The sequence below is a fragment of the Blastocystis sp. subtype 4 genome (assembly GCF_000743755.1).
Source record: "Blastocystis sp. subtype 4 strain WR1 chromosome Unknown seqid_0322, whole genome shotgun sequence".
Classification (NCBI taxonomy): domain Eukaryota; class Bigyra; order Opalinata; family Blastocystidae; genus Blastocystis; species Blastocystis sp. subtype 4.
Window position 1 is genome coordinate 1 of NW_014569225.1, and position 10,743 is coordinate 10,743.

A 10,743-nucleotide genomic window follows, 5' to 3' on the forward strand; every position below is an offset into this window, starting at 1 on the left:
ACAATATTGAAGTCGTTGTAGAAGAGGTTTCTCCGAAAGAAAGCGATTTGTATGATATGTTCCATGTAGCTGAGAACGACAAGTGATGTGTTTGTTCCATAAGAATATAGGTTTTTGTATCCACCTCACTAAGTAGAAATACTAATACTGTTTTGAGCAATTGGTGGGAAAAGAGGGGAGTTTCATTGTCGACAAGGTTTTCAAATTCATCCTTCAATAATACCTGGAGAAGAGAAGGATAATTATATTAAGCATCAATCTCCAGATTAATTGTGCACAAAGAACCGGTTTTCAAGTTCACTTTCGAAGCTAATTGTCACCTACCTAAGTGGGACGGAAGCGGCGTATCCGACATAATAATGGATCGGGTATTTCGTTGATACATCCTTCTAACTGCATAGAAAGAAATCGGTTGCATGAAGTTGGTGGACCTCCAACGATTACTTCGAGTTATGAAACAGAAGGAACGAACAAGTATAGTTAATTTTCCTATTTGTAATGTGAAGATAAGCCAGTAAGGGAGGAGAGCCAGTCTTCACGAAAGCGGGAAAGTGTCTTGAAGTTTATGTTGGAAACAACCGAGAAATTCTCTTTACACTTTTCTACATGTTTTGTTGGTATTGAGTAGGATAGTTAATCAGATCTGAGGTATCAGATATTATGACCGAATTTCTGGAAAGTTTGTGAGTGATATCAAGGTACAAGGAAAGGTCGGTGTAATGTGTCTTCTTCTAGCTGGTCGGTTTTACCGGTATTTATGATCCGTAGCAAAATACGAAGAAAAAGAAATAAACGTTCCTTCCTTTTCTTACTTCTTTGGAACATCAGGTTCCCTCTTTTCATCAGGAACGGAGATGATGGAATATGAACGTTATGTGATCGAGGAGTATCGATAACGCTTTCTATTTACTCTAGATTACGATGGGACTTTGGATGTGTGTGTGTTTCTCATTATTTGAATATGTTTGCAGTAATTGGTGTTTTAGTTGAAGGAGATACCTACAATGGAAATCCTTGTTCCCATGATTTGATGCGATATGTCAATCAGTACTTGGATTTTTTCCTTCGTCTATCTCTCCTGGAACCTCACTTTTCTGATTTTTCGCCTTCTCAACAAGCAGTAGCAATTATCATTGCTTCACGTAGGGCTATTAATATTGTTCCAACTTGGAATATGGAATTGGAGAATAAGACTTGTACAAGTTTTGATGAAGCTGCTCCTTGTTATGAGGTTCTTTGGCAACTATTTAAAGAAAAGTATCCAGATACTCCCAAACAGCAAATCAAAGCATCACCCGTAAATGTGCATTGTGAGTCGTATGTTTGTACAAACACTTATCCAGAGTAATACATCTAGTAGGTTATGCTTCCTTCGGTTTTGCTGGAGCTGTTCTACCCATCACCTTTCCACTCCATTCTTACAAGTAACGACTAATATAGAAACGAGAGAATAATACGATCATTGTGATCATATATCCGATCATCAAGTAGTTCATCCATGTTGGAATCTGACAATTTCCCCTGTATTGTAACGAACTCTCAATACCATTACTTTATTAGATCTACAACATTGACGTAGGTAATAATAAGGAATTGGATAAGTTGCAACTTGGTCAAGTAGGATCGCCACCAACATTTCATCTTCAAAACACTACACAAGTAGTGTGTATACATGAGCATATGAATAAATGAATTGGCAATAACCAAAATGCAATTGTCACCTCCAGGGTATGTCATGAGAAAGAGTCGAACAACAGCTGTTACACTGCTGTGGTGATAGACGTGAAGGAAAGTAACTTGACGGAACGATTTGCGTAAAACGAAGAGGAAAGTATCAATGTACTCCCAATACTTCTGCACATAGTAAATGTAAATAAACTAGGATTGATCTCTATTTCATTCTCTACATGAGCAAGCCATTTGGAATCGTTTGTATCAAAATCAACTGTCTGGCAAGTGAATGCATTGCCTTTAGAATAGTAAAACCATACCATTCCGACAAAACAGTAAGTGGCAAGACACATACATGTGAAATTGTAGAAGATCATGAACTTGCGAGGATTAAAAGCTTCTCGTTTCTTCATGATCTTTGTCAATACGAATATTGCCACAAAGTAAAATACATTTAGGAGGATCATAGATCGCATATCCGTCAGCGGAAGGGATTGCAGATAGTCATCTATCCATAATACTAGAAAAGCTGTACCTACGAAGCTGAAAGTTTCGAATTACAGCAGTTGTATCAATTCCAAGAAAAGACATGCTTCAAGAAAAAAAATGATTCCTAGACACAAATAGAGATAACGCATCTATAAAAGCAGCCGACGTAAGGAAGTATCTCTGTCGTAGCATCTTTTCTGTTTGACGTATTCGCAAGTCCCGCGGGAATTGGCTGTAACAAACAATAGTACTCAGTGTCATTGGATTTATCAATGAGCTCTTGAAGACCCATCAAGAGCCTCATATCGGCAGTATCTCTCCTTCCAGTCATGAACGAATGAGTATCATCTTGATCACTGATTCGATTATTAACCGAAGAAGAAGATTTGCGACTATGGGCTTGCGATGCCAGTAGTTGCTGAATGTACTCCGAGTCCTGCCGAGTAAGACTTCCTTCCTCATCCATATCAACATCAGCAACAACACTTCGATAAGGCTCTGTTGCACGTCGTTTGTCACTCATAGTTTCGGACTCGTGTGTTTTAGGTTCCATTACCCGCGAGAAGCGACTCTCATATGATACAGGTTGATTCTCTTTATCATACTCTTCATCCGCATCCACCACAGGCGGCTGATACAATTGAAATGGAAGATCTCGTTTCTGTGACTTCTTTACTGTTGACATGATATCAAAGACGGGAGGTTTCTCTTGTTTGGTTGCCCAATCCTTGCTAGATATAACTTCATCTCACTTACTTCTTACCTTCCAAAGATATCTGACATTTCATTCAAAACTCCTCGTGTGTTAACTGTTAACTCCTCACTCAGATCCTCTGTTAGGGATAAGGCTCGCATTTCCTTTGCTAATGGTGTTATGGTCCCAAAATCAAGTTTCCTTCGTACAGGATCATGAATTATTGTGCCTGCTTTCTCCATCTCTACACCACTGCTTTCACAATCCATATCATTATCATCTGAAGGCATTCTCTTAGGAGTTTGAAGAGGAGGTTGAGATGTTTGAACAGAATAGAACTTAGCTCGATACTCTTCAAATGATAGCTCATCTGTGATAGCCGAGCCTTGAATGAACAAATCTCTGTTGAATCCAAATGGCTGTCTAGAAGTGAACTCTCTCATCTAATCAGTACTTTGTCTCTCGCTGAAGCATTCGAACAGAAGGAGCTGGTGGATCAATTGTTGTCTATGTAACAAATCCATCGCATTCTCACTTCAGAATACACGGCAAATGGAGTAGGTTGCTTTTTCACAGAACCAGGTCGTTGAGTTAGTCGCACCGCACTCCACTTCTCCGTTACTCGTTCGTTCTCTTTACTCTGAGTAGAAACACCTTCAAATCGTTTCCATGGTAATTCTCCTTGATTTACCTCTCCCGTATCTGTATCCCCACAGATCGAAAACTGAAGACCCGTTGGTTGGCTTGGAGGAAGTGAAAGTCCTTGAGATGGGCGACAGGAAGGGTCATTCTGATCCCCACGAATTTCTTGAAATACTCCGAAATTCCGATTTGTGCCTGTGGACACCGTATTTTTTGCTAGTTGTGCTAATCGACGTAGTGCTTGCATGGTAACACCATTTTCTTCCACAGGAGACAAGATAGGATCTTCAGAAAGTCCCTTATCACGCTGTTCTTTGCAGATATTGATACATTTCCGCCTCATACGTCTGTGAAATTGATACTGGTTTTTCTTTATCAGATTCTCCGGATCGGAACATCTATTGGAAACTACCAATCTTATTCTTACTTCATAATCCCTTCCTGGTAGATACGTTCTGTCTGTTCATAGTCACAGTTTTGTTCATAGACAATCGTCTCGGCCAAATAGAATAGTGCATACTTTGTTCCGATTCCCCGTGACCGCATAAAGGAAAAAGTCTGTTTCGCATTCTGAAAATCAAGAGAATTGATGTAAGTGATCCAGATGTGTAAAAAGCGCATATCTTGTGTATACAAAGGACTATCGGAGAATTTCTGCAAACATCTCTCAATAACATTTATATAAGCACGAGTATCTGTAGGATAGTGTTGCTGCATCCACTTGATATATCTACTTACTATTTCAAATCCAAAGATTTCTACGATTGCCATGGCTTTATAGGGTCACTTCCAACGTAATCATCGATGGCTTGCTCTTGTTCTCTTACTATCATTCTTTGTATCCACATCATACTTTCTCATTAATTCGAGCCTTTGATTATGTTGCGGAGGGCCCATTTTCAGAGCAGAGTTCAAAGACTGTATTGAACGACCTTGCTTCAATGGTACGACATTCTCTTTACTAATTTCCCACTCGTCAGTGATATTTGCTTCTTCCATGAATGACGAGGGTTTGAATGACAAAGAGACATATCTTAGAAACTCATGAAAAGAGTAATATTTGATATCTAGATTCTATGGAAGGTACATCAGACAGAACTCAGGTTCATTGGGATTCTTGGTCATCTTTCATTTTCTCAAATTTATAATGGAATTTGATACTCCAAGTGTTTCTCAGATTAATAAGGTGGAGTTTGAGGATAGGAATAAGAAGTAGATTATAACATTAGCATCAACAGCAATTAATAGTCTTCTGATCGATGATCTGGTTAGTTGGTTGCGACCTTACGAAGAGGAAGATGTATGTTTGTTTGCTTCATAACCATGTAGATTAATCGGTGCAAACAGATTCTGTCGACTCTAACCCATTGCAATGATATTACAGTTCAGATAGCTGCGATGGTGGCTAATGATACGCTCTTCCCTTCAAAAGACCTTCTTCACTCTATATCAAGGACAGGAGAACTCATGAAGATTTTCGTAAACTATGAAAACCGAGGATTTGATTCGACAGGCTCTTGTGCTGCTTGGATTCTATTTTAATTAATAGTTGACTTCGATACATATAGTAGAATGATAGAGAAGGCTATGAATAATGTGGTCAAGTATCCAATAGATGGTAGATTTGAAGCGAATGTATCATCGTAGAGTCATGCAAACAGGCATATATTGCTGTTAAGAAGGAAGTATATCAAGATTTCACCAGACTAACGGAAAGCGTTGATAGTTATTCCTGAAATTGAATTCTAGATTGCTACAATTTGTAGTACCTTTCCTAGTAACCATGCATCAACTACACAAGGCAATCGGCTTTCTTATCCTCTATCTCTGGCATCTATAGAGATGTACAGTGTTCATTTGGAGAGCATTCTAATAATCATAAAAGAAATGTTTTCGTCCTCAATTGCAGATCACACCTGTATGTTTGTCAATGATAATTGGTTAGTTGCCAAAAAAGGTCGATACAGTCTCGTTCCCATGAGTACCGATAATCGTCATTACTTATGAATAGGTTTACAAGATCGAAATCAATTTCTCTCTGGATCCGTTGCTCCCAAGGTGATAATCAAATTGTCATCAGTTAAGGAGCCAAAGCAAATTTCTCAAGCGAAGCGTCCGGGATCTCCTCCTTCAACTTGTTTGGAATCAAAAGCTGTGAAAGTGGAATCAGAGAAGAGTGAATCGGAACAAGAATTGGAATCAGAAGATACTGATGAGACTGAGGATGAGTATCCTCATCATTCTGCGCGGGAGGGTACTCGTTATCAGGCCGATGTGAAACCTTTTGATCCTGCACTTAGTATTGCCACACAAAAGAAACGAACACCACAAGATCGTTTGTGGGATCCTGATCGAATTCGGGAAGAAGATTTGGATTCGTTTATTTCTATTTTCCCAGCTGATGTTGTTGAGAATGTTTTTGAAGTGATTGTGAACTGTGATTACAACCTCGACAAAGCTTATGAAGAGGTACTAAACAGTTTGTTGCTTCACATCTAGCTGGTCAAGAATCCTCCTCTGAATCCGATTACTCGGTTTAATCCAGAAGATGAGAAACGACTTGAAGATAATATTGATAACCTATCATTGGTTCATGTAGAGTTGGTTGAATGCTTTGAATTAGAATTTTTACTTCCCCTATGTCAAGGTCACCGAGGTTGTTGACTTGTACTATCATATGGATGCAAGTTTTAAAGATGACATCTGTACCATTTGTTTGGGAAGTGGAACATTGATTTTCTGTTCGAAATGTCCTAGAGGTTTTCACAAAAGTTGTATCAGACTACCAAACGTCAAAGAAGTACTATCACTATAGATTGATTATCTGTAGTTTATTTGTCCCTTCTGTCTCATCAACAAGGAGAACTTATCTCCTTCTGAAATGGATCGCATTCTTACGAAGTACCGTAACTATCTTAATACGATAATCAATGCTCGGAATTCTCAATCTCGAAAGCGTTAATTGTTGTTTGTTGTATATCATATTTCTGTTATTTGATGTATGTGAAGCTCAGAGACATATGTATCTAATAATGGACTCAAAAAGGATATTCTGAGTTGAAACGAAGCATTGTGGATATTCTCTATCTTGTGATATTTGTGGATTGGTCATGCCTGGAAACCGATATCAGAGAATTCCATCTGCACAGTTGCCAATGTCATCAACGACATATCCCAAGACGGTACTGGTATTGGCTTTAACTCATTTCGAGGTAATTTGTGGTGATCGAGATGCAAATACAGTGTATGGCACCAATGCTATTCGAACTACACGATACAATCTCCTTAATTGCATTCCATTATACTTATGGGATGTATTTAATCCAAAATACAAACTAGCTAATATCTTCTTTCTTCTTGTCTCCATTCTTCAGTGCATTCCATCTATCAGTCTAACAAATGGTCTTCCAAGCAGTTTACCTTCACTGCTGACCATTATCGGAGCTGAGGCAGTTCACATGGGGATCCTTGAACACAAACGACGCAAATCTGACAAGGAAATGAACTCAAGAAAAGTGGTATGTTGGGATACGAATACACATGAATGGAAAGAAAGAATGTGGAAGGAGATTTGTGTATGTTTTGGTAACTGATAAGATATAGGTTGGAGAGATTATAAAAGTACACAAAAATGAAGATATTCCATGTGATATGGTTCTCTTATCAACAAGCGATGCATCAAAGAATAGTCAGTGTTATCTAACCACAACGAACATTGATGGTGAAACAGATATTAAAACGAAAACTGCACTAGCGTTGACAGCTCAGAAATCGTTGGTAATTGGTTTGTCATTCATCTGAAGTGTTCCATCGATTCTGAACGAACAGCCCGTGATTTACTGTGAAGCAGAGAATGCGTTGACATCTTCATTTGATGGTACCTTCCAACTCACCACAGAAGGATCTATTGAACGACTATCAATTACTTCAATCCTTCTACGAGGATGTCGATTAGTCTTCACAGGTATCCATCGTTGTGAATATCCATTTATAGATTGGATTGTAGGGTGTGCCATTTCTGTTGGAGGAAGAACCAAAATTGAATATTCCACCAAAACCAAACCGCCTAAGAAGGAGTCTGAAACACTTACTCTCTTGAATCATATGATCATTTACTTGCTTTATCTACTTATTTTCATTTGCATTGTTCATTCTACTCATTTTCATCATTATCTAGGTTAGTTCGATTCTTTCAGTTATTTGGGATGCAACACCCAAAGCCAACATTCAAGTCAATACAGAGAATTTTTTCCTTCATTTCATTAAGAATGTCTTCGTATATTTCCAGTTGTGTTATCAGATAGTACCAGCATCCCTGTATGTGTGTGTAGAGATTGCGTAATTATTATTGATCTCTCTTCTCTCTAGTCTTCTCTTACAAACCTTCTTTATGGAAAGTGATCTTGATTGTTATGAATCAGCTCATGATCACATTCAGGTTCGAAATGCGGGGATTATTGATGAATTGGGACATGTCACGTTGGTTACTATTTCCTTCATTCACATGTAGACATATTCTCTCCGACAAAACAGGAACGATTACTGAGAACAATCTCCGTGTAGTTGCTTTGGCAACTCCATTACATGAATTCTCACTTGGCAATCTTCAGTCAACGAATGCCATCGAGCCGTCAACAGATCCTTGTCTTTCAATGTTATTATTGAACATGCTGACAAATCACTCAGCGTTATCAATCAAGAATACTGTATCATCTGATCTAACAGAATTCATGAATTCCATTTCTCATGCTCAAAGTCAGAGTTTGGTTGATTCACTCACCAAATCCTCTTCATTCTCAGAACTCTGTATTACTAGTCTTGCAGAGAATTCATCCCATGATTGGATCCAACCTCAGGAAGAAGATATTCAAGTGTTCTGTTCATCTCAAGATGAACGAGTAGTTGCTTATTCTCTTAGTCATATAGGCTCTTCTAGATGCTGTAGCACTTTTTGGATACGAGTTCCATCAACGTGATCAGACTCATGCTCGATTGGAAGTCGTGATTCGTGGATTGTTTCAGACTATTGAAGTGTTACAGTGGTTTCCTTTCACGAGTGACCGAAAACGGACATCAATTATTATTCGGAGAAATGGGGAACTATGGTTGTTATGCAAAGTATTGGTGGAGGAGCAGGATCAGAAATAGGGTGCGGATTCTACTGTATTTCCTTTGATTACTCCAGGAGAAGAGAAGAGTCAGATAGATGGATTTGTCAATCGATGTAGTCATCAAGCATATCGAACTCTTGTATTCGCAGGAAAGAAGTTGAAAAATGAAGAATATGAGCAATGGAAGGTATGAGTAGTGCACCTATTCATGATCAGGAAACTGTCACTAGAGCTGGATACTCATCATCTGTTCCTAGTGACATGCAGAGACAGTTGGAGACCAATCTTCAACTTCACGGAGCTGTTGCCATTCAAGATGATTTGGTATCTGACGTATTCATCTCAATTAAGAAGCTCCAGACAGCAGGTGTTCGATTCTGGATTCTTACAGGAGATAAGGCTGATACTGCAGAGGCTATTGCACTGGCTGCTGGTGTAATTGATCCTTCACAAGAACTGGTTCGATTAACAGCAGCGAATCTCCTCACAAGTTCGTCGCAATCCCTTCGTGATACTCTTTTGGAGGTTCTGACGGAGTATTCAGAGAGCAATAGTCACAATTCGATTCTTGTAGATGAGAGTGTGATGGATGTAGTGTTTGAAGACGGTCCTTCGGAATCAGCAGAAGCTCAAGGTGTTAACACTGATGCTCCTTCTCTAAAACGACTCTTTTTGGGTTGTCTGTGCAGCTCACAGTCAGTTATCATAGCAAGAATGAGAAAGGATCAGAAACAAGCAATCACAATGCAATTGAAAGAATACGGGAAATTGGTAGGGTTTTAAGAGCAGAGTTATGGAAAGACTTCTCAGTCCATTCATGTGTTGTGTGTAGGAGATGGAGCTAATGATATTGGTATGATTCGAGAGAGTGATATTGGGATTGGTATCAAAGGGAAAGAAGGATTACAAGCATACAACAACTGTGATGTCGGTTTGCCTTCGTTTCGGTATATCAGCAAGTTGTTATTTGTTCACGGGAAATCCAATGAAATGCGTCTACAAACTCTGATCTTATATTTTCTCTACAAGAATACTCTGCTATCGATTATCACCCTTCTCTTGTCCTATATTACTGTATTTTCAGGGCTCAAAGTGATGCCATCGTGGGGAATTGATTTCTATAACACATAGTAAGACTTGAAAAATGATCATGAACTAGCTTCACTTCTGTTCCGATATTAACTCTCTCAGCAATTGATTTCTTTTGCAGCAAGGAGCTTCTGATTCGAGTTCCTCAACTTTATGATCCAAAATGGTTCCATCCTCGATTAACACGAACAAGTTTCACATTGAATATTGTTATGTCTATAATGGAATCAGGGATCATACTAGGATTATGTTATCTGTATTATGGGATCGATTCCTACACCGATGTATCCTGGAATATGGTTTGGTTTAGAGTGTGTAATGATTAATAGACAATAAGTACATCGTATTTTGGAGTTGTTATCTTTACTATTCTTGTTCTCGTTGCAAATGTGAAGATTCTCTTTATTTCATCCATTCACACTCTTATCCTTTTTGCTTTTATCATTCTAAGTATTCTTTTGTGGATTGGCACTTTGGCTACCATTTCAGGGTTTATTTCATTTCCTGCAGAGAGTTTTGATCTATATGGTTCCTTTATTGGGATGATTGAAAATCCTGTGAAAGATAGCAAGAGTAGTTTGATTCATAGCACACCTTTCTCGTGATTCTCTTCCTTGTGATCTTTCTCTCTCTATGGAACCTCCTATGGGTGTTTTTGAATACTGTGTTTAATCCATCACCAACACAGATTGTGAATGTTCGTACTATCTTGATATTCAAATGTAGGAAATTAATGCTCAAGAATACAGAAAGCTATCCAACGGAAAGATTGGTGGATATGAAGGGAAATCTGTTCAACAAGCGGCAAGACAAGTCAATTTGACAGTTCAGTCAGTATTGAAACAAGAACATCTAATCTTGAAGCAGCTTGACAGCATGGACAATGATGTACTTTCTCAAGTGGTCGTTCCTATATCCGTTTAGCAATAATCGTTAAATGTGATTGTTAACAAACATCCGAAAGAAACAGGAGAATTACTTCTTCAAGTTGACAAGGAACTTGGATACACCAGCGTTATCGGGCTTGAAGGTAGTTTGGCCTTCATG

General features: G+C 38.6%; 6 protein-coding genes across 6 annotated transcripts; 4 read left to right on the top strand and 2 right to left on the bottom strand.

The window, feature by feature from the left end:
• Positions 1-416: 416 nt before the first annotated feature.
• Positions 417-1,348, top strand: JH06_4206 (cyclin; the record flags this gene model as incomplete). Its single annotated transcript, XM_014670149.1, has 5 exons — positions 417-474; positions 507-624; positions 656-738; positions 769-886; positions 916-1,348. 5 exons carry the CDS (start codon positions 417-419, stop codon positions 1,346-1,348), a joined length of 810 nt encoding a protein of 269 aa, XP_014525635.1.
• Positions 1,349-1,361: 13 nt separating this feature from the next.
• Positions 1,362-2,262, bottom strand: JH06_4207 (elongation of very long chain fatty acids protein 4; the record flags this gene model as incomplete). The annotated part of the gene is made up of 5 exons (XM_014670150.1): positions 1,362-1,392; positions 1,423-1,521; positions 1,553-1,854; positions 1,908-2,179; positions 2,211-2,262. 5 exons carry the CDS (start codon positions 2,260-2,262, stop codon positions 1,362-1,364), a joined length of 756 nt encoding a protein of 251 aa, XP_014525636.1.
• A 1,039-nt stretch (positions 2,263-3,301) lies between these two features.
• Positions 3,302-4,042, bottom strand: JH06_4208 (hypothetical protein; the record flags this gene model as incomplete). Its single annotated transcript, XM_014670151.1, has 3 exons — positions 3,302-3,361; positions 3,390-3,894; positions 3,924-4,042. The coding sequence occupies 3 exons, from the start codon at positions 4,040-4,042 to the stop codon at positions 3,302-3,304; spliced, it is 684 nt and encodes a 227-aa protein (XP_014525637.1).
• A 1,374-nt stretch (positions 4,043-5,416) lies between these two features.
• JH06_4209 (acyl n-acyltransferase) lies at positions 5,417-6,458 on the top strand (the record flags this gene model as incomplete). The annotated part of the gene is given in 5 exon segments (XM_014670152.1): positions 5,417-5,489; positions 5,508-5,965; positions 5,996-6,091; positions 6,120-6,296; positions 6,327-6,458. 5 exon segments carry the CDS (start codon positions 5,417-5,419, stop codon positions 6,456-6,458), a joined length of 936 nt encoding a protein of 311 aa, XP_014525638.1.
• A 148-nt stretch (positions 6,459-6,606) lies between these two features.
• On the top strand, positions 6,607-8,472 carry JH06_4210 (p-type ATPase superfamily; the record flags this gene model as incomplete). Its single annotated transcript, XM_014670153.1, has 8 exons — positions 6,607-6,684; positions 6,709-7,071; positions 7,100-7,269; positions 7,300-7,460; positions 7,503-7,642; positions 7,674-7,813; positions 7,865-7,975; positions 8,007-8,472. The coding sequence occupies 8 exons, from the start codon at positions 6,607-6,609 to the stop codon at positions 8,470-8,472; spliced, it is 1,629 nt and encodes a 542-aa protein (XP_014525639.1).
• A 299-nt stretch (positions 8,473-8,771) lies between these two features.
• JH06_4211 (putative p-type ATPase) lies at positions 8,772-10,368 on the top strand (the record flags this gene model as incomplete). Its single annotated transcript, XM_014670154.1, is given in 6 exon segments — positions 8,772-8,794; positions 8,805-9,378; positions 9,397-9,737; positions 9,767-9,995; positions 10,026-10,269; positions 10,286-10,368. The coding sequence occupies 6 exon segments, from the start codon at positions 8,772-8,774 to the stop codon at positions 10,366-10,368; spliced, it is 1,494 nt and encodes a 497-aa protein (XP_014525640.1).
• Between the last annotated feature and the right edge of the window lie 375 nt (positions 10,369-10,743).